Here is a 24,202-nt window from a genome sequence, read left to right as displayed (position 1 = left end):
AAATCGTGCTCAAAAATCAATCCATTTATAAATTTATATCACAAAGTAAAAATTACCATTCAGATTTCCATAAAGTCTAACTTAAATAGAAAACAGAGATCCCCTGTTATTTTACGGTTCACTGAATAGACTGGAAGCGATTCGTTTTGTATGTAAATTACCGTATAGTGACCCGTCTTCATTACTTTTATGTGTAGTTGATTACAGATTGCCCTCATCCATCAATGAAGTTTCAATTAAAATCCTTAATTGCGAGATCTGTATCGCATAATCTAATCCAGGCCGATTCGCAGTGCCTGAGTTATAGCACTTATAGGTACCTAACTTTGGACCCATTTACACCACTCGCGAACTCGCATACGATTTAAAACTTTGCGGACTGTTGCAATGTTGCCGTTGAGGTTGACATACATTGTTACAGCATACCGTTCAAAAAAATATTGCATAAAATCAGTTGAAAAAATGTTTTCATTGTGTATTGAACTGTTACCACATAGCGCCCTCGTGACAATTTGCTCACATATTCATAATGGTCAAGCTTTAATGAAACACGTAAATAAGTTCTCGCCCCATGTAAATAAGCCGTTATAAAATGAACTTATAACATCGATTAGATGCTGCAATCGATTGATCTTTAAAAAATAATCTTAATAATAATCTGGATTTAATATTCACCATATCTCGCACCAATAAATAAGATAGGAGCAAGAAGCTTTGCGTGGAATACAAATCAATATGAAGGAATTGCAGAAAATTCGGATTCTCACTTCTCAGTGAACTATGATGAGCTCGTGTTTTTCACGCCACAAATTAGAATTAGAATTATTGGGGGAGGCTGATGTTTTGTTATTATGGACGTATTTGCCCCTTGTAATTAGTAGAATATTTAGTATGTACTGGTTGTACTCGTCTCGTATACCTTACAAATACAACTACACTTACAACTTCTGGGCAGCTCTACTGTGCTCCGTGCTGTCGGACTTTGAAAACGAAATTCGGATTTGCAAGTCACGCTCGTAACAATTTAGTTTTATAAATAGTAATAATAAATAAATCAATTAAAACGGATACGGATACGTCTGGAGGACATCATCATCATAACTCGTATACCTACTGGTTCTATGAAGCCATTGTGCTCGATTTCTAGCCAATTAATTACACTCTCAAACTGGTTTAGCTGGTATAAATATTTCCTACGTCATAAACCTCAATAAAATTATGCACTTAATCAAAAGTAATAGGCAGATTTTTTAAACAATTCTCAATTGTTAAACAAAAAAAATCGTAGTGTATTTTTATGCAAGTGCAATTTTTGTAAAAATCGCTTATCGCCCCTTGATTACTAATACATTTTTATTCATAAATATAAAGACCGGTAAAGGTACCTAGAAAGCAAAAAAGTAATGTTCGCACACTCCCGCTCCTTATTCCCTTCCCTATTAAGTCACTAAATGACTTATTAGCAAATGATATAAATTTTATTCCTATAAAAAGACGAACGGGAAATTCTAATGGCCGTTTCTGATGTAACTTGACACATGTAGGGCAGTGCTTATAAAGTTATGTGATCAAGATCTGCAACAGTGTAGGTAATTAGTATTTATTTAGTTTTTTGCAGACTTATTTATTTCTGAGGACTAACTGTCGGATCGCTTCCTTCACGAATGGACAGAGCTCAGGCCCCGTAGCCGAATGGCATTTCTCCGACGCCAAACGAAAGCGATACGCCGCTGGCTCTGTCGCGCCAATACGCAAGCGCGATAGAGATAGATATCTACTAGCGCTTCGTTTCGTGAGCGTTTGTGCCATTCGGCTAGCCGGCATTTCTCCGACGCCAAACGAAAGCGATACGCCGCTGGCTCTGTCGCGCCAATATGCAAGCGCGATAGAGATAGATATCTACTAGCGCTTCGTTTCGTGAGCGTTTCGTGAGCGATTGTGCCATTCGGCTAGCCACCCTGAGCCGCCAGACTTTCCTCATTTTCTCAAGGTTGAAACTTTGGAATAATGTAGAGTTCGTATCGACGTAATGTCTGCATATTAATTCTGTGATATTACCTAGTTCGGCCCGTCGGCCATTTTTTTGCTATAAGGTTTTCTTTTAAACACTAACTTTCCTTAAATTCTCATGGCTGATTTTTATATATGTGTTAGAAAATACTATTAGGAATTGATAATCATCATTTCCTATTTATTTGTGCCGGCCGTAGCTTGAGAAATTAGAGTAAGTTAGAGAGACTTTCATTTCAAGCGTCTGGTAAAAGTTATGGCCGGCGGAAATGGTCAGGAATTGATGATTATCAAATCAAATCTGGACAAATTCCTATTGTCCAGAAGGCATGTGCCTTGGTTCGTATCGTATAGTCAAACATATCGTTAGGTTAAACTTGACAGGTTCGCGCGCCATCGTGCAAAATTGCCAAGCGCGACTCCTGGCTTGAGTGACTTGAATGCAACTATTGCATATCGATATTGGCTATAGAGTGACGTTAATTGTGGTTTGATTATGATCTGATTAGGCATTATGATTACTGATTACTAATCAGTGATTAGGTACACACACACGTATTGATTTATCGAGAGCGTTAAACCATCAAACACGCACGTGTTGCAGTCTTTTACTCTATTTACAAGCAGCTTGTAAAAATATTTGGCATTTACCTGTTTCTAATTTAAAACCTGTAGACATGATATATAGGTAAGGTTCATATTGAAGCCTACTCTAATCATACGATTTAATCACCTGAGTGTAATTCAAAAAGCGTCTCTTCGCCTTCAGTACATTATGTACTGAAAGCATACGATTTAACGTTTTAGCTAGAAAGTGGTATGACCGTACCACTTTCTAGCATACACCTAAAACGTTCACCAGACCTTATAGACCTAGACTTCCAGTCCAGGTGCCGTAGCGGAATGGCATTTTTGTGACGCGAAACGAAAACGAAACGCCGCGAAAGGTTGTCTGGCTCTGTCGCGCCAATACGCAAGAGCGATAGAGATAGATTTCTACGAGCGTTTCGTTTCGTGAGCATTTGTGCCATTCGGCTACGTCCAGACCAGAGTTCCTAGTAAAATGAATTGAATAACAGATCCGTTGCCTTTTAATCTACATTTCAAAACAAACAAACTATTTACCTGAATAATCATTTTAACTTATTGGCAACCAGCGAAAAGGATCTCTTATTTGAGAATATTGAGATAGAATTTCCGTACAAGTCTTGATCTGAGCTTCGGGTTCAATTACTAATGAAGTTCATTGAATGAAGGTGTGAAATGAATGTGTAACTAAACCACTCCGTATATAATTACAAACTGATATCTAATTACAGTGCCAGCCATAGAATACTATTGATACGACACGGATACGAACGGTATAAATTCTTACATATCACTTAACACGCTATTCTATTCATACAAGAACTGAATAAAGATGAGAAACGCATTGTAATTAGATGAACAAAAGCAGGGCACACAATACTGGTGATGAATATTTATTGGCTTATCGTATTTTTGCAAGCAGATGGTCTTATTATTTTCCCCTCACTAGCTCGGAAACACGTGTTTTGTCCTTTAATACCAGCGGGTAAAAACGTATTTTATCCACTAGTGGATAAAGTTATTTGACCTTGAATATAGTAATTTTTTCTGCTTTTAAATTGATAAAAGTGAGTGAATCTAGTGATGACGATGTTTTACCACCTGTGGAACTACTGGAAGCAGTGATAAACGCGTTTTTTGCGTTGTACTTTCCTCGCTATAGTGAGGGGAAAAGTTTTGTGTTACACTCGGGTGCAAATGTATTTTACTTCTCGTGTGTTAAAAAACTCGCAAGTTCAGGATTCTTTCCACACTCGGCGTTAAAATACAACTTTGCACCCTTGTATGACAAATAACTATTAATTATTATACATGGTAATTTTAGTTTGACACAATTAATTTTACGTTACTACTAGCTTTTGCCCGCGGCTTCGCTCGCGTTAAATTCAAAAATTGCGGAATGCTCCATACAAACTTGCACCCCCATTTTAGGGAAGTGGGGGGTTAGAAAGAGACAAAAAGTAGCCTATGTCACTCTCCATCCCTTCAACTATCTCCACTTAAAAAATCACCTCAATTCGTCGCTCCGTTTTGCCGTGAAAGACGGACAAACAAACAGACACACACACTTTCCCATTTATAATATTAGTATGGATATCATGGGTAATGTAGATCGAGACTCATCGAGAGAGATCGGAAGAGCCTCTCTCCGTTGGGGAAAATTATGCGACTCTGCGTAGATGGCATTACTACTATTAGCTATATCGAAGGGTCTATCGCTAAAATTGAAAATTTGCTATCTTTCTCTATCAATTTTGCATATTTATCCGAGCGATAGAGATGCACGCGATATTTTGATTGTCTCATTTTCTTCACGAAATTTTGAATGTCTTATTTCACGGTAGACTCAAATGATAGGTTTATTGATATGAGTACCTAACAGTGCTGTAGTCTGTGGACAAACAGTGTCATAGCAGTAAACACTGTCAACGTATCCTCTATTGTTAATATTGCCAATCAGTCAAAAGTCGTTTTCTAAGTTTTTATGTTTCACCCATTACGTGGTATTGGAACCGCTGAAAGGAAATAACAATAGCTAAGTTTCTCGACAGACAACTTCAGAGAAATGTCTGTAGGAAACAATAGGAACTGCCGCGTTAGAACAATTAAGGTTTCCGTAAACGATTAACAGAAAGCATTCGAGGGTAAGTAGGTATTCTTTTTATTGCTCATTAATGGCCGATTGTATTGATTATTGCATATTTTTAGAGTCCTGCGCAAAACTGTTCGCGGAGCTTTCAGGAGATTCGGTCACAGTATAAGGATAAATCAGTAGTTAATCTCCGGCAGCGGCGACGCGGTCGTTACTACTGCGCAAGGTCACGCAGGGTTGTACCTGTGCTACTGTCCTACTCGTAGTAACTGTGTATGGCGCTATGCTAGTACCAACGCTCTTTCTACCTTTTTATCTAATAAAGATTCAAGTACGTGTTTGTTTCTTAAATACTGACGAAATCGTATTTACATAAAATGTTTGAATAGATGTTTGCACAATATTTAAGTAGGTACCAAACTTTCGAGCTAGATAGATCGCAGCATCTACCTGAATGTCGTTACAGATAAATCCTTATTGATTTTAATGTGTCATTCTAGCTTTAAATCTCACTTTTACGTGCTTTTACGCCATTTACGTAAGCAATAATGTACCTAACACTGCAAAAATATAACAACCACTTACTTTTCTGGGTGTCTAGGAATTCTAAAGAACATTCTGACATTTCCGCATTTTGAGAACTGTTCTCCATACACCCATAAACACTACAGTAACGAAAATGTCTTCGGTGCTGACATAATTTTTTCCCGAACTCAACACGTCAACACAGCGCGCGAACGCGGCCCCGACTGTCCAGCCCAATACTTACCAGTTTCGCATGTATTCGGTGCATATGGAGAGTAGTTTCCGACACACCGCGCGGAGTGAAGTTTGTTAGAAGAGTTATTACTGCTTTATACTGTGATTCGGTCCTTCAAATCAGTTATTGCTTTATTCCTTTATGAATCATCATCATCCTCCTTGCGTTATCCCGGCATTCGTCACGGCTCATTGGAGCCTGGGGTCCGCTTTGACAACTAATTTCCAAGATTTGGCGTAGGCACTAGAATTACGAAAGCGACTGCCATCTGACCTTCCAACCCGAGGAGTAACTAGGCCTTATTGGGATTAATTAGTCCGGTTTCCTCAGGATGTTTTCCTTCACCGAAAAGCAACTGGCAAATATCAACTGACATTTCGCGTCTTTCCTTTATAATAACAGCATAATTTTATCGAGTTTGAAACTAATTTGTTTCATGAAAACATTATTTACGCTGAGAGCTATAGGTATAAATGAATGGCAAACTTTATGAGTCGTGGTAAGTTGCCAATATCTTAAGATTTATGTTGCGTTTCCTTTGGCCGAGCCGGTCATACCACTTTCTAAGCATCTTCAACCGAGTTTACTTATCCACTTGATATAAATATTATTTAACGACTTGGCATACGATCTACATTTGTTATATGATTTCTCCTTGAGCACCCGTGTAAATTAACTTTTGATGCATCATTTTACACTTTGTGTAGTCTATATTTTCTCCAATGACTTGACATTAGCATACGATTTATATTATCTACAGCACATAGCCGAGGCATCAAATTAACCATCAGTCATTCAGTATCATTACCATGATCTGGTAAAACCACAGTCTTGATTATTATCCGCTTTGTGATGACTGATACATTCAAATGGCAAGAAATCATTAGACGGTAGTATTGTTCTATTAGCTTTTACCTATTACTCTTCGAGTTATAAGCTGAAAATAAATATTATACCTACCTACACGAAAGAAAAAACGACTAGGTACTTAAGCCCACTTGTGGCCGAGCCGGGGGCTTAAGTATACAGCTAGTCGTTACTCACACGTTTTCTATTCATCTAATTCTACGCTGATATTCCGAATATACACCTATACACCTTCATTAACGTTTGTCTCTGTAATTCTTTATTTATTTCAAATTATATTTAATTCACCATCTGTGTAGAATGAACGAAGTATCTGCATAAGCCACGTTGTTGATGCAACTTGCGACGCACGCGACGCGTGTGACCTGATAGAAATGCTCTCGCGCACACATCATAGGATGAATCTCGATTTATGTCGACATGTCATTCCAACATTGCAGAATACGACCGTCTTCTCTGAATTGCTTTATCTCTTGTTTTATTTTTGGTTCAAATTTAATAACATTCAGAACGCAATATATAGGTTATTATATAGGTTCCTAAGCCTCGGCGTTGATGCCATTCGCGACGCGTGTGAACGATAGCGAACGCGTCCTTCGCTCACACACTACAGGTGAACCTTTAAATTGACTTGACCTTTCAATAATGCTGAATTAGATCGCCCCATAATGCCACACGAATTCTGAATAACATAAAGATGGTATAATTAATTAGATAGCTCAAAGTTGAAGCTGGATGATTTAAACACTGAATTTCACAAATTTTAATACATATGTATATTTTTCTGTCACCTTAATTGGACACCCTATTGGAGTAAAAACTAAAAATGACCGATTTTCCATATACCTTGTAAATCGCAAATCAGTTCTTTAAGGAAATTGGTTTTATCTTGAAAACCACAGTATTTAATCTCTAGATCGGCCTGTTTATAATTAGCTGTGGAGGGTCAGTTACATATCATTAGAACGGTATATCGTCATTATTATAAGACTATCCTGTATAATTATTAGTTGCAAGAGGCTCTTCACATACTCCGTCATGATGGCTTTATAAGATAATGGTTCAGTAAAAACAGTGTGAAAATGCAAAATTACTTCATCCAATCTACATAAACATACTCTTACCTCCTTCATGATATTACTGTATTAAGTACTGGGTTTCAACTTCGTAATCTCATCAATCAATCATTGTAAAAACTCCACGACATATCCTATATACTGAACTTGAACCCTGATGTAAACTAATGAATTTCTTGGAAGCTTTAGAACTTACTTCAGTATGTATGGCATGATAGCGTAATTTCGCACTTCTCGCTAAAACGCACGCGTTTTCATTTAGAATCTCTATGTCCCCTCCCCTTAGAGTCCTTAGACTTTCTTTATCTACGCTACTATAATACCTACCTATACTTAGTAAAAAATAATGAAACACGCATGTTAACATAATTAACATCCAAAAACAACGGATGCTTGACCACCAGCGGTCGAGTGTTGGATAAATACGGAGTGTTGACATAATCGGAATGCTTCATCAGGCTGCGTGACTGCGCGGAATTCCGAGAGAAACGCCGCCGTTGGTGCCTATTAGGTACCTTTTAATACAGTTTGTTCCCGACTGGTAGTTCTTGTCTAGTATATTATGAACCCTATCTCAACTTACCTTTATTATGTAATTAGTAGGAGAACTGAGAACTAGTAATCGCCGAAAACTGCCGCACGCCCTCAGGTTTTGATTTCAAATTCGGTCAGCCCCGTGATTAGGTATGTTTTATAAGTATATGCTACCTAAAAGCGCAGTTTTCCGCATACCCACTACAAGAACTTCGCAATAGTTTTATTTCTGGTAGTAATATTTGCCAATGGGTATATATTTAGAGCTGCCACAGTATAAATACGCAACTGCCCAAATAACTAGCATGGAGTTGATTTCCCATAGTATTAAAATTGCTTGTATCTTCCCCACCGATACAACTTCACACATGACCAATAAAAGCGTTAGTTACGCTTTGTGAATAGTCCCGGCCATTAGTCTTGCTTGTTCGACGTCGGCTGTCGTTAACAATAACTGCCGAAGTCTAGGCTCGAGTATGAAAGTGAAAATCCGAAACAATGTGTAGCTAAAGCCTCAGGCAAGGGCAAGACTGGTCAGTCAGTACCATAAAACTAAGTTCTTACAAAGTACACCTACCACGGCCCACACAGGTAACTAAGTGTGTTTTCACATTATCCGATCGGATATCGGATGTCGGAAGGATTTCAAAGGCAAAAATCAAAGATGGCGGCTTCAATGTATGGAATATCGGATCGGATAATGTGAAAACGCACTAAGTAAGGGTTTCCACACTGTTCTACCGAATATAGAATGTCAGATGCCCGTTTGAAAAACAGTTGCTGTAGCTATTACGCCAATCTAATAACATTGTCGAGCCCTTTTATTTTTGCAATTAGTTATACTTACTTTCTTTTGAACAACAAATCGTGTTACAAAAGTAGCATATCATATTCAAATATTTAATTAAATAGTCTTTAGGCACGAGTGTTCGCATGAGTGAGGACAGGTCTCCTCAATGACTCGAAACATATCGCAACAGTCGCGATATAATAACGTGAGTACAAGCGTATATTGATTAAATATTTGAATATGTCTCACGAAAGTTGAATATATACATATACTAGCATATCGTATAATATGTATTATGTACTCTTCGAACACCTACTTTGGTGTCAGATATTTTTGCAGCCCTAGTTGTTATGTAACATATTGCTGCAGTTGACTGTACCTATGCTAGAAAAATAAGGAAAATTACATATTTTAATGTCTTTATTTGTACGACATTAAATATTTATGAAGGCATCCATAAGACAACATCTCTTAACATCTTCATCTTGGTTAACATCTCGCGAAACTTCTAAAACGAATTCAATCAGTCGCACAACGTGACATATGTAATATCAATATCATTAACACACTCTCACTTTTCCCTTTTTTATCATAAATACTTAAATTAAATATTTCCATTGACTTATAGTGAGGTCAGGCTATCAGATTTGGTCGATTTGGTATATTCCACTTCTAAACACAGTAATTATTTAGAGGAAAAAAAATACACAGTCAAGTCACCCATTTTAATTGCTCTCAAATGTATAATATTAACGAGCAAAACTATAATGTAGTCGCCTGAGACCCAAGACTTTTTTTTTAATTTGGTACCCTCAGGTCTCAGTATTTGGCAGTCGCTTTCGTAAAACTAGTGTCTACGCCAAATCTTGGGATTTGTTGTCAAAGGCTCTCATGAGCCGTGGCGAGGAGGAAGTAAGAATGACCTCATTCTTATTCAATTAAAGATTTAAATGGATTGTGGAATACCTAATATATTAGTACAAAAAAAAGTTTACGGTCTCAGGAAGATGTTGTGTAGGCGGCCTAATAATGGAACAACTTGTCATATTGTCAAACGTGAAATTGGTATAGTTATTTGTTTAACAAGGGGGAAAAGATGTTGTTTTACCGCACGTGCCAACATTGATACCTGACCTGAGCAAGCGAAAGATTTCAATATTAAACGCCGAGCGTAGCGATTGGTTCAAGTCAAGAGGTGGAATTTTAAGCATTGCGATTTGCGAGGGTTTCAAGGCACGAAGGTTAAACATATCACCTATTCTAAACCTAATTGACGAAATATATTAAAGTTTGAATCAAACTGATATACAGGAAACCAAGATGAAAACTGCAAACCCGGTATTTGAATAGCAGTGTAGGTAGAGTATTGATAGAGCCTTTATTTGTCCGCCTCCGCACGTCGCACTCGACTCATGTTGACCGTGCACAAATACGAGGGAGCCAACCGAGAGCCTCAGAGACTGCTTTTGGAAATAACTTGGTTAATTGACTAGCCACTTTAAAATATGGATGCATTTGTGTTTACTTTTGAATAGGTTACAAGGAAAAAGGTTCAATACATTTATATAAGGTGCATTTTAGGGTAATTCCGAAAGTCGTCTAATTTTGAAAGTCGCATAAAAATCTCTTTCGAAACCCGAGCATTTCTGTCATTCGGAATTACCCTAATGCACTTTAAACTTCTCTTACAAAATCGATTTTGAAAAATGTCATGTTTAGAATTATCCCCTTAGACCAAAATCGGATCAGTAAATAAATAAATATTGTGGGGATAGCTTACACTTACACAGATCAACCTAGCCCCTTAGGAACTAAGCAAAGCTTGAGATATTGAACAGTTAATCTAATAATCAGGTAACATCAGTACATACTCGTACTTATTTACTTTAGCTACCTTAACTGTCGGTCCTTCACATTCTATCTGTGTCGATTAATTTCGCCAAGTTTTATGCTTATAAAATACCCAACCAGAAAACTTAGCTCGAGGCAACCGTTTTATGGCCGTCTTACGAAACTCATGGTACTTTACACTCTCACTTCGCCAATGTTCTTATTCAGGTTACAAATGAGATTAGCATTAATTTTACATTTGCATCGCGTGACACTAGTCATTTAGACCGCCTGGTGCCGCGACAATCACTAGTTATTTGAAAATTAAAATACAATATCACTTTTAGGTGTTGAGAGAACAAAAGGTATAATAATATGCCATAATTGTCTGCCTCACTCTAAAGAAATAAATACCCATCTCTAAAGATTAACGATTAGAACTCTCAGCCACGTTGTAATTATCCATAATTGAAATTTTCACGTCCAACCTCCGCTCCGGCACAAATCATGTCTCCTATTCGCTAGGTGCACGGCTAGTGCTGCCCTCGTTATGTAGGCTTTTCTATTTTAAATCTTATAAAGTCATATCTAATGTTGAACATGTCCAGAAGCTAACGCGTACCTATTTGTGATCAGGCGCTAGTCCTTCACGCATATTGTCGAAAGATGTTATTCTATCCAACATATTCACTGGCTGTTCGCGTTGTTTTTTTATCGATCTTTATGAGGTGACGGACCCAATAATGGACAGTTTATAGCATTACTTCCCATCAAACATGGCTAAGAACTATCTCGACTAATTCAGCTTTCAAATAAAAAAACGTAATCTAAATCGGATCATCCGTTCGGGAGCTACGATGCCACAGACAATACAGAACACGTCAAACTAACAGCACAGCACCCGTCGTTTTTGCGTCGGGGCTTAAAAACTAAGACTACCAAAGGCTAATCCATTAACGGCTCACTCCATTGTTCCAGGCGACCAGCGCACACTGATGTATGACACCCGCATGCGAGGATGCGTGAGGAGGAGCTGGAGGTGGCGCTGAAGGTGGTGATCGTTGGCGATGGAGGGGTCGGCAAGAGCAGCATGATCCAGCGGTACTGCCGAGGGACCTTCACGAGGGATTACAAGAAGACGATTGGGGTTGACTTCTTAGAGAGACAAATCGAGTGAGTATACTGAACAGGTTTCTATAAGGAACAAGAGGTGGTGCTGAAGGTGGTGATCGTTGGTAATGGAGGGGTCGGCAAGAGCAGCATGATCCAGAGAAACTGCCGAGGGACCTTCACGAGGGATTACAAAAAGACGATTGGTGTTGACTTCTTGGAGAGACAAATCGAGTAAGTATACTGAAGAAGTTACTCCAGAAACTACAGGTGGCGCTGAAGGTTGTGATCGTTGGCGATGGCGGCGTCGGCAAGAGCACGATGATAATACCGAGTGACCTTCACTAGGGATTACAAGAAGACGATTGGTGTTGACTTCTTGGAGAGACAAATCGAGTGAGTATATTGAACAAGTTTCTATATGGAACACGAGGTGGCGCTGAAGGTGGTGATCGTTGGCGATGGAGGGGTCGGTAAATCCAGTATGATCCAGAGATACTGCCCCGGGGCCTTCACTAGGGATTACAAGAAGACAATTGGTGAGGACTTCTTGCGGAGCACAAATCGCCCGAGTATACTTGAACAGGTTTCTATATGGAACAAGAGGTGGCGCTGAAGGTGGTGATCGTTGGCGATGGAGGGGTCGCGTATGATCGAGATACGCACTAGGGATTGTGCAAAGCCGACTTCTGGAGAGACAAATCGAGTGAGTATACTGAACAGGTTTGAACAACAGGTAGCGCTGAAGGTGGTGATCGTTGGCGATGGCGGCGTCGGCAAGTCCAGCATGATCCAGAGATACTGCCGAGAGACCTTCACGAGGGATTACAACAAGGCGATTGAGGTTGACTTCTTGGAGAGACAAATCGAGTGAGTATATTGAACAGGTTTCTATAAGGAACAAAAGATGGCGCTGAAGGTGGTGATAGTTGGCGATGGCGGCGTCGGCAAGTCCAGCACGATCCAGAGATACTGCCGAGGCACCTTCACCAGGGATTATAAGAAGACGATTGGGGTTGACTGTTTGGAGCGATAGATTGAGTGAGTACTCAAGTGGTGCTGAAGGTGGATAGAGATGTTAGCAAGTCCGACATGTTCAGTGTTACTTTTATTGATCACATAACCGTTATATGCGCAGCGAATATCGTCAATGGGTGACAGCAAAATTTATATTTTTATTGGTTTTGTATTGATTATTGTGACATTCTTCGTTTCGTGTTTAATGGCGAATGCCACAGGTGGACCGTGCCTATTTTAGTAATCAATACGATAGCTAAACAAACGCTAAAGAGTTAATAGCTAAATTTGAATGTCGAATCGCTTGTTTTGTCAGAATATGTAAATTAGCGATGAATATCTGGCTTAATTAATCATGTTACGATATTCGGCGTTTCCGTTGAATGAGTTACGACTTCTTACGTTCTGCCTTGTCAAATTCTTAACCAAATTAGTGGAAATAACATGATTTAACTAATTATATAAGACGGTGTTGTATAATGGATAGACGTAGAGAAGAAATGTTAACTTATACATATGTTATGATTATAATGTCGAATTGAATGGAAATTAAAAAATATTCACACACGTAAGTAAGTAAAGTATAATTTTAGGTTTAGCTGTTACGCGTGTTACGAGTACGGACTATCTAGGTTAATAGGCATGCAGTTCTATATACCTTTGTCAGATTTCTGCCACATAATTATACACCGTGTTTTTATTGAATTCCGTTAACTTCGGCATATAAATAGTTAGGTCCATTCGGCATATAAAGTGTATATTGAGCACACCTTAAATTTAATTTGATATTAATTCCTCGGAATTGCTCGGAAGTGATCCTTACATCCGATATCGGAGCGGACAATGTGAAAACGCACTAAAGAGCTGGTTTTTTACTAAATTTTAATAGTATTTACAAGATTAAAATAGAGTTGCTAAACCCTTCCCGGGTTCCCCTACGAGTCAAGTCTGTTAGGTTTATAACGGCTCTGTTTCCCATTTCAGAGGTGCTATTTCAATGTTCTCATGTTTCAAATTAACATTTTAATTATTCCAATGAAAACAATGATGAAACTTGATATTATAAACGGAAGCCAGTTTCACGATTCACCGAACAGATGTACACGATAACCAGACTAGTTTACTAGTTAATTAAAACAGCGATCGGTCAATAGGTACTAAATATTAAAATAGTTTAAGAGACCGCAGCAAGCTCTGTTCTCCATACAAACGTAGTTACGATCTCATTTCAAAATAACGTGTTGAATCCATACATGGATATCCATTATAAATGGAAAAGTGTGTGTGTCTGTTTGTTTGTCCGTCTTTCACGGAAAAACGGAACAACCAATTTACGTGATTGATTTTTAAGTGGAGATGGTTGAAGAGATGGAGAGTGACATAGGCTAATTTTTGTCTCTTTCTATCCTTTCACTTCCCTATGGGCGGTGGAATTTTGTATGGAGCATTCCGCGATTTTATAATTTAACACGAGCGTAGCCGCGGCGCGGGCAAAAGCTATTAGTATACCGGGTGAAACAAAATTGGTAATACAATAGTACATTACATCAGAGGCCGGGAAAATTTTCCGGCCATCTACTACGGATAGGGATACGAGGCCAATCCGTTTTCACGCCGAGGCATGTATATGCTTTTCTCAAACATAAATGAAATAATAAAAAAATGTCTAAAGGACAATATTTTATAAAAAAAAGTTACTTTGCAGGCCTAGGCAGGCCTAAAAAATGATTAAATCCCTTTACAGTCCTCTCGAGTTGTTGCGCCACTTGCGCCCAAAATATACTTCCCAGCCCATTTTAATAAAGACAATATTTCATTGCATGTTTGAGAAAAATAATTTTCTGGATCTATTCTAAGATTTTACTATGGGACCATCTTCGAAAACATCACTTCAAAATCTACATCTTCATACAAATTATGAACCCAACTTTTGATATGATTCATTATTATGTACCCATTTCTCCATACTAATTCCTTGCAAATTTGTATACATATTAATGAACTCGATACCAGAATTTACACATTTTTTTTGCCGAATTCGATATAAGTCCCATAGTAAAAGTTGATCGTAATCATGAATAGATCCAGAAAATATTATTTTGTATTACCAATTTTGTTTCACCCGGTATTATATAGAGCGAAAGTTAATTGGTATATTGTTTTTTTTAATAATTTATCGGTGTTCTATCGGATACATTCTGAAGAGTGCACACAAAAACTTCACGACCTAATCCCTCCTTCCCGTCCAGTCTCTAATGAACTCGGTCCATTAAAAGCAAGAGTGAATTGAGCAATTCCCTAAAAGTTTGTACATTTGGATCACGTCTCCGATTTTGATAAAAATTGATAGGCTGATAGAGTCCATGATGCTGAGCAAGATCCGATTTTTATCCAAATCGGAGACGTGATCCAAATGTACAAACTTTTCGGGAATTGCTGGAATAGGCTGTCAGAGGCTCTGTCTTCACTTTCCATCAGGTGTCAATCGCCGTCATCGCCGATCAGTCTAGAACTAACATAACTACAAAATTAAAAATTTGAAAAACCCCCGACATAGTAGATCGATTGTCATGCAACATGGCTAAGAACATTCCCGACTAACTCAGCAGCTTTCAAACAAAAAAATCTAAATCGATTCATCCGTTCGGAAGCTACGATGCTACAGACACGCACACAGAAAGACACGTCAAACTTATAACACCCCGTCGTTTCTGCGTCGGGGATTAAAAAAAACTCATTAAAAATAAAATGAGAACAAAAGTTCATTTGTATAGGAAGGTGGAAGCTGGATTCCTGCCGATCTTTTTGCGGGCTCTTAAAGTATCCATAAATTGGTGCCGGTTAGTCCCACAAAGGTTAACTTTCAAAGATGTAGATTTCTAGCAATAAGTTTAATCGGGTTTGTAACAATAGCTAATTAGGTCTACCTAACAAGCTCTCAAACAGAGAAATCTGATTAGTTTAAACTTCACCGCTTTTGCCTACTAACGTAAAATAAACATAAGGCTTTAAGAATGTCACAGCGATAAATTCCTTAACGACAGAGTTATCTTTGTGACACACTCAGTAAGTAGTAAGTTTATCTGTCTTTTCGTTAGAGAATATAAACTTTCATGAATCTTAGAACAGCATCGTCAGAATGTTATGTTACTTACTATAAATGTATGAACCTATGTAAGTACATAGGTTCCCTAGTTATATCTATAGATTACGTGATAGGTACTTTTAGGATTCAACCCGATTGAGTGACTACCGCGTACGTCGTTGTGCAATTCTACGTGGTAGACGCGCCTTTTAAATAAGTAGGTACAAGGATAGGTATACTTAATTCAAAAATGTCAGCTTCGAAGCACTATTTTATAATGACAATTCATAAATAAGACTATCTACAAGGGTACCTAACTACTTAAATGATCATCAACATACATTAGGTACATTACAATACATTAAATTTCAAGAAGTCAACCAACTTTATCTGTCCAGGATCGATGGCGAGGAGGTGCGGCTCATGCTGTGGGACACGGCGGGGCAGGAGGAGTTCGACGCCATCACGAAGGCGTACTATCGCGGCGCGCATGCGTGCGTGCTCGCCTTCTCGACTACAGACCGGGATTCCTTCCTCGCGCTGCACTCGTGGAAGCTCAAGGTACGTGGAGTGGCCACGGTGACGTCACCAGGCGAGCTACCGCGGCGCGCATCACCTTCTCCGCCACAGACCGAGATTCCTTCCTCGCGCTGCACTCGTGGGAGCTCAAGGTACGTGGAGTGGCCACGGTGACGTCACCAGGCGAGCTACCGCGGCGCGCATCACCTTCTCCGCCACAGACCGGGATTCCTTCCTCGCGCTGCACTCGTGGAAGCTCAAGGTACGTGGAGTGGCCACGGTGACGTCACCAGGCGAGCTACCGCGGCGCGCATCACCTTTTCCGCCACAGACCGGGATTCCTTCCTCGCGCTGCACTCGTGGAAGCTCAAGGTACGTACGTGGAGTGGCCACAGTGACGTCACCAGGCGAGCCACCGCGGCGCGCATCACCTTCTCCGCGACCGGGATTCCTTCCTCGCGCTGCACTCGTGGAAGCTCAAGGTACTCCACCGTCACCAGGCGGACCATGGTCGCCTTCTCGACTACAGACTGAGATTTCTTCTGGGTTGATGGCATTGCATATTAAGCACAGCACAGGGACGAAAGAAGAGGAATTCTTTACTAGCAACATGTTTTAGAGGAAATCTGATGGAATTAAATAATTCTTCTTCACAGTATGAAAACTTGAGGTGTTATAATTATGATGAAAAACTACGTACATGTACAACAATAAACCGTACTTACCACAAAATATCATAAATCATTTAATGGAGCCGTTTGCTTTCATTGTTGTTTGGGAGAGAATGCACGAGATGCATGTTTGTATTGTATGACAGTGAGTAATTAAGGTCACACTGTCGTTTCTCACAATGCTAATGTTCGCATTTAGAAGCCTTCCAGCTAATCAAATCTAAATGAAATTTGTATTAAGTAGATATGTATTAGTACAGTCACCCGCAATAACATGTTACTGTTGGAAGGCCGGAAAAATATGTGACATGTTCTAATTACAAGACAAATAATAAATTAAAAAAAAAAATAAGAACGTGTCAGATGACTTTCCGGCCTTTCTTGTATTTAGGTAACCTATTATTATAGTTAACTTTACTACGTAGGTATTTACTTTAGTTCTTGTCAATCGTGTACCTGAGCATTTGGGTAGATCCTAAATTGCTATTTTTTAGTTTTTCTTACTGAACATTTTAAGATGTGTGATATCGTATAAACGCGAACACTGAAAGATTTGAGACATAAGTACTTAAAGGTTTACATGACATGAATTTTGAAAAATTCATATGTACCTATACCTATGTATGTGCCGAAACGTCTCTAACATGAGTTAGATAAGATAAGACCACCAAAGAATTGTACTTCATGCACCATTTGAAATATATATCTTGTTTAAGAACAGAGATACGAATATAAAATATAAAGAACGTACCTACTAATTGAAAGGTGCCCGTGTTCATGACATGACATCTATATAATATTCTTAAAAGGATTATCTAATAAGATGGTATGTTGTGTCCTATGTTTCAGGCAAGTAATTTGATCAAAGAGGTATAAGTATGTCTCAAGTTTCTGGGTCTTGGTTTCGGCAAAGTCTTAAATTACAAAAAAAAATGGAACCTAACTCTACCATATCATTGAAGTGCGAACACGTCGGCGGATATTGACAAGCGTCAGGTAATTGTAGGCGACAATGCGAATCGATCGGAACACTCGGAACCATAGATTTATATATTAGTTCGTAAGGACGTGGCATACGGCTACAAAAAATGGCCACGGCACACGAATGCGAGCCAAGCGCGCAGATTATGCGACCAATCGAGCGCGTGATGCGCACTTATCAACCAATTACTTTGCAGCGTTCCACCAAACTCCAAAAAGGATCAAACGAAAATGTCCAGTCGACATATTATGTGTCCAGTCAAGGACAGTTGAAGGTTGAAGGGTAGTCAATCAATATTCAGGCACATCTCGGACACTGGCGATCAAATATATGAAAGAGGCGTGTTCCTAGCACACATCCTAATGATCCTAAGCTTCGTGTAGGTGAACGCGTACCATGCTTGTATGAGTGAGGTATGACAGGTCGACTTTTCGCGTTTTTAACAGGCGGTAATATGCTATGAGGTAACCGAGAGCGGTTGGGCGGCACTTTCGGCGGGGAGCGGTAGTGGCCATACTGTACGATAGTACTCTTTATTATACTATGATTCAGGATAGAAGGATCGGGAGAAGGTCACGACGCTGGCGATTCCTGGGTACTCCAGGTTCTGGGTTGGGGTTTGGTTCGGATCCAGTGGTTACTGGTTATACCCATATTTCTCGGTCCACGGCCTTATCCTTCCTTGTGATATGTTTGGTCGGAACCGGTTGGCCACGTTGCCGCGGCGCGTGACCGGCACCGCGCGGCTCCAGCTGCGAATGCGGCGGTAATCGCTTGTACACGCCTGCAGCTTTTAGCCGGGCTGTGGTCTCACTTACTGACATGCTTAGATTGGGAGGAAAATTCACTCGTCGGTTCCTAAAATTTGGGCTTTGATGTTGATGTCATGTCATGGCATGAAGTCACAGTCACAATCCATACAAATGGCTTATGCCAGTGATGCCTGTTATCTTATAAGTTAGTGTTAAGTAAGAAAATAATGTTGCTATGGTTACAGGGTGCATGTGGAACTGTAAGTAGACAATCATCTTAAGAACTGTATTAGTAACATGAGTGCAATAAACACATTGAAATTGGGTGGGTTAACTTACGAGATACGTCTTTCATCCATTTGTATTCAAATCAATTCCGGTCATAAATTGCTTTCTTTCGGCAATTTTGCCAAGCTGTTAGCTGCTCACACATTGACATTCTTAGGAGGAAAATTCACATGTTCGCTTCCATTGCATATTCCACAATTTACTTCGAAGTCTAGAGTCGTCCTCTATTTAATAAGCTCCTCTTGGTAGGTACCTACATAAAATTAGTTTATGTGAATGCACTTAAATGTTTACCTATTTATTTAAACTTAGTTCATCATTCGACATCCTGATCGCAAAGATAGCAAAGGTTACGTAAAACATCCTATAACAAGCGCGATCCATTGATAAGCTCCTAAAATAATAGTCCCAGTAAACACTCCCGTGTTATCAGTCGGCATTCGGACACCGATCATTCTTCTCGGTTCGCGTTACCAAACAATGCGCAATGTGCATTAAGCGTTTGATCCTAGTTTTGGCAGTGTTATTTGTAAACTGTGACAGTTCCAGAGAATCTCAATGCATAGATTATTACAAAACGGGAAATAATTTTGATCTGGGTACCCTTCAAGGAAACTGGTACGCTGTGTACTTCTGGCCACCGAACAGCCGACAGAGAAGAAGTTGTGAAGTAGCTAGTTTCAAAAAGTCATCTCAGAGTGAAGTAATTTCACTACAAAACGTTTGTTCCAACTCTAATGTATCTGTGAGCACCAGCAGTGTACAATCGTCGTATGTAAACAGCGTTGGGAAGTTGACCACGGTAACTTACTACGGAGATGACGAAGTCAAATCCCTCTACCGCTCGTGCGATCGGATCTACAAGTATCTGTTCATCCCTGTGAAGGACAATTATGTGATGGGAATCAACTGTTCGTCGGGAGGCCGGGGCGTGCTTTTGGCGAAGAACTTGGAGTCGGCTACAGAAATCCAGAGAATCGTTGAGAGTGTAGATGTCATGACTGGGAGAGAAGGGAGCTCGGACTGTCCTCTGAAACGTTGATTCGTGTAACATGGAACCGTCACAAGAAACTTAAAAGATGAACTATGTCAAAGTGCACTCAATATCATACCTACTTGTAGTTGACTTGATAACCTGTACGTGCCTGTACCTACCAATTGATAACTAAAGTAATAAACCCGTTGTCGAGGTAATATTTAGCATTACAAATGTTACAAGTATACATAGTGTTTGTTAAGTAGAGTGAAACTGAAAATGCGAAACTAACTCATTTTATTTTACTTCCAGGTAGAGAATGAATGCGGAGAAATCCCAACTATCATAGTTCAAAATAAAATAGATCTAATGGACCAGTGCGTCGTTGGACCGTGAGTAACTTTCGTAATTAAGTATGTATCATAAAGTATCGCGCATCCGCTTAAAAACATGCATGCAATTAAAGCATAATAGACTAGGTAACATATAGACAGTTAATGTTTATATCCAGTTGTGATAACATAAGCAAACACATTATTTAGCAAAAGTAACGTTACTTTCAGTCCCATATCAATCTCGTACCTGACATAAATATAAGTAAACAAGATGTAAAGCTCCAGTCTTCGATGGCCACAGCACTGTGATCTGTCTGGGATATAATCACCGTGCACTATTTACCCGTCAGTGTTACGTAAAGTCACAGGCAGCTGCGTGAGAAACGTTACCCCATTCTGTATAGGAGTATGCAAAGGTGCTAAGCTATGAGTATTCCTAACTGTACAATAGCTAGCGATGATAATTATTACAATCATCATTATGTATTTCCAGAGATGAAGCAGAGCTAGTGGCTCGAGCGCTAGGCTGCCGGCTGATGCGAGCGTCAGTGAAAGAAGACGTGAACGTCGGCGCCGTGTTCCGCGCGCTGGCGGCGCGCTGCCTCGCCGACCAGCGGCGCGACGAGGAGGACGTGCCGCCCTGCGCCGTCAGCACGCCCGTCATAGGTCAGTGTACAACACGTCAGTATACTGCTGCAGTATAGCACGTCTGTGAAGATGTGACGTCGGCGCTGTGTTCCGCGCGCTGCTGGCCGACCAGCGGCGCGACGAGGAGGACGTGCCGCCCTGCGCCGTCAGCACGCCCGTCATAGGTCAGTGTACAACACGTCAGTATACTGCTGCAGTACAGCACGTCTGTGACGACGTGACGTCGAGTCATGTTACTCACGTCAAGAACAAGGATGTACGTTAATGAAAATTCCTGCTTAATTAAACGAATTAACGTAAACAGTCGCCAATACCCATCTGGTCGTCGCAACTTACATAAGCACTTACTACATTGATCTTCGGCCACAAGAGTGAAAGTTCACTTACCGAGTGTCGCCATGCACGGCCCTGTACAAGTTAAACACCTTGTTCCAAACTTTCTTTCGATCAGCGAGCATGTCCATTGTCCACTTATGTAGGTATAAGATAAGTATCCACTTGAAAGAGGCGAAAGAGCGACTATTCAGTGAGCACTCGTTTGCGAGTTTTAATTACTTTCATAATGAGGTAGCCTTGGTAACAAAAATATCAGACTACGGAACTATTACAAAGAGTTAAAATAGTACATTACGATACGAGTGCGAAAAAAAGGAAATTCTAAACGGAATACGAAGGGAGTGTTTTAAATCGACACGAGTTACGACTTTTCTTTTTATAGCAAGTGTATCGTACGACGTTTTTCAGTACAGATGGCCCTCCGAAGTTTCGACCTGACATATAATGAACCACTTCTCGCACTAGTGCGTATAAAAAACACCATCTGTACTGAAAAAGTTCTTGCACACTTACCCAATGAAAATATGAGAAGAAACAACATAGAAATTATGAAATATTTTGGAAAAAATCTACATTATGAGTATAATATATCCATGCTGAGGAGTATAATTTTAAAGTATTCAATTTATTTTTTGCAGGCAACTTCACGAACCTGAGCAGCAACGGCACAATCCTGCTGCGGCCGGTGAAGGCGCGGCCCGGCGGCAAAAAGAAGAACGTACTCAGGAACGCTTGCCGGATACTTTAACTGACCAACATACCCTACGGCTGTGGGCTGGATGAGAGCGGGCAGCGCATGCGCGGGGTCATGACCCTCCCCCGTGGAACCTAGCTTGCCCATACAAATTACCCTGCCCTGCCTGGGGCACACACACACACACACATTGACCACGTGACCGCCGAAGAAGACGAAGGATTCGCCCTTGGGGCAGCGATGGCGACGATTACAATATAATGTAATGATTGTCCTCGAGAGAGCGGTCACAAGGCACCTAAACACCTCGTGGGACGCTTGAGTCTGCCATGTCTCCTGGCATCTTGGGTTTTTATACCTATTATGCAAGGGGCCTTTGCTGGTGCCACATGGAAAGCAAAGATCTAACTCTGCAATTAAACATTCGTGTATCGAGGCAAATAGGGACAAGTCAAGTCAGGAAAACAGCACTGACAAGTCAAGTCAGGAAACAGCAGCACAAGTCAAGTCAGGAACGAATGACATTGAGTAGGTATACTAGATGACGATGTACCCGCGCCATATAATTTTATAGTGCTGTGATTATCAAACGCCAACGCCATCTAGTGAACTTATAATGTGACGATTTTCAATCTCGATCAATGAAGAGTAAAAACTCTTGCTGATAAATACTTACAATAGGTTCTATCGTATATGGAAGTCTATCCGACCATATTATTTATAAACTGGACAGTTGGATCTATTTTTTAAAGCTACAAGTTATACGTGTACAGTCGACAACAAAGATGTCAATACAACCATCGTGCAAAAAATATGTATACACGACCTTAATGTACAGACAATTAAGTCCTTTATAAGTATGTATTTTTGGCACTTCAAACGTATGTATATTTTTATTGCTGACTGTAGATACAGTGAGCTGCTAAATTGCATGGAGAAATTATGAGTTCATTGATAAATTCGCCATGCACTTTTGCAGCTAACTGTACCTTCTTTTTTTATTATAAATGGGCTTACTCTTGACCACAGACTAGCCAAAGGCAAAGACGTGGCCTACGATGGAGTGAGCTCGCCCAGAAGATGCCTGTTCACTCTTGATTTGAAGGTTGCCGGGTTATATGAGCTCGGAAATATAGCCGCCGGCAAGGAATTCCACTCCTTGGCAGTGCGCATACCTAATAAAAATCTAGCTTTATGAAATGGGATCAAGTTATGCTCGTAACAAACATATCTATAGATTAGACGTAGGTTAGTTGTACGTGTGTACATATTATGTACGTTGTAGTAATTGTATATTTTGCGATGTGCAATGAATATCTAATGTTAGTTTAGATACCAACAAAATTATATTTTTAAGATAGGTGTATTATTGAATCTGAAATAAAATTAAATGAGATTTCCTATGATATCTTTGTTTACAGTAAAACATATAGAACTTGTACAGGCTTATTTTAACGCTTTGCGATTTGCAACATGTTTCAATAATACATTTATAGTTATAAATTACTAATTCACTCTTGAAACTTAGTCACTATTGTTCATATTGATATTATTAATAGATCCATGACATTGAATCATGTAAATAAATCATACTGTAAAAAATGTGGAAATAAATTATTTTTTATAACTGCTACCATAAGTATTATTTCTTCTCTAGAATAAAGAAATTATTAAAAATAGTATTATCTAAATCTTACATTTATGCTTTGAAACTTTTGATCTAAACTCTCTAGATGGTATCTTGAGTTTTTTTTCTACATCATTTTATCGACATTTCCAATCACTAGTAATTATCTTTGATCATATTTGACGTTTCGTTTGTTTACATGATAGGACAAGTAAAGATGAACCGACTGTACTACTAATTTGAATGACTAGTTTTTGCTAGGTACGGTCAATGGATATCTGAAATTAAACCAAGTTATATAATGTTACATATTTTATTAGACATTAGAATATAAATAAAGAGGTACTTTGGAGTTCCTTACAGTACAAATTGCTAAGCAAGCCCGCCTCCCGGCGCCCGAGAGACGCTCGCAACGCTCGCGCACCTAACAAATACAAGCGGCACACATTCAGACATACCTGGGGCCCATTTCTCGAAAGGTACAAGCCTTGTATTACAAGTGCGCGAACTGTCAAATCGTATGGGTTGTCATGGAAACACACTTGTAATACAAGACTTGTACCTTTTGAGAAACGGGCCACTGGGGCCCGTTTCTCAAAACGGAAAGTTACAAGT

General features: G+C 39.6%; 2 protein-coding genes across 5 annotated transcripts in view; both read left to right on the top strand.

The window, feature by feature from the left end:
* The window catches only part of LOC125234457 (ras-related protein Rab-23), a 58,894-nt gene extending 35,883 nt beyond the window's left edge, over positions 1 to 23,011 (top strand). For 2 of the 4 annotated variants that reach the window (XM_048140706.1, XM_048140705.1), the window contains exons 2-6: positions 11,526 to 11,720; positions 16,158 to 16,320; positions 20,260 to 20,339; positions 20,776 to 20,948; positions 21,905 to 23,011. In XM_048140706.1, coding sequence (XP_047996663.1) covers positions 11,566 to 11,720; positions 16,158 to 16,320; positions 20,260 to 20,339; positions 20,776 to 20,948; positions 21,905 to 22,014 — 681 coding nt within the window. In that variant the 5' untranslated portion in view covers positions 11,526 to 11,565 and the 3' untranslated portion in view covers positions 22,015 to 23,011. Of the gene's footprint in view, positions 1 to 6,460; positions 6,472 to 8,442; positions 8,461 to 11,525; positions 11,721 to 16,157; positions 16,321 to 20,259; positions 20,340 to 20,775; positions 20,949 to 21,904 lie in introns of those variants that run through there. The other 2 variants (XM_048140707.1, XM_048140708.1) reach the window with 2 other exon arrangements.
* Positions 18,614 to 20,157, top strand: LOC125234458. The gene has a single exon (XM_048140709.1). It carries the CDS (start codon positions 19,459 to 19,461, stop codon positions 20,011 to 20,013), a length of 555 nt encoding a protein of 184 aa, XP_047996666.1. The 5' UTR covers positions 18,614 to 19,458; the 3' UTR covers positions 20,014 to 20,157.
* Positions 23,012 to 24,202: the final 1,191 nt, after the last annotated feature.

Source organism: Leguminivora glycinivorella, chromosome 16 (genome assembly GCF_023078275.1).
Source record: "Leguminivora glycinivorella isolate SPB_JAAS2020 chromosome 16, LegGlyc_1.1, whole genome shotgun sequence".
Classification (NCBI taxonomy): Eukaryota; Metazoa; Arthropoda; class Insecta; order Lepidoptera; family Tortricidae; genus Leguminivora; species Leguminivora glycinivorella.
Note: the sequence above shows the minus strand (reverse complement) of the source record. Positions and strands in the feature narration are given on the sequence as shown.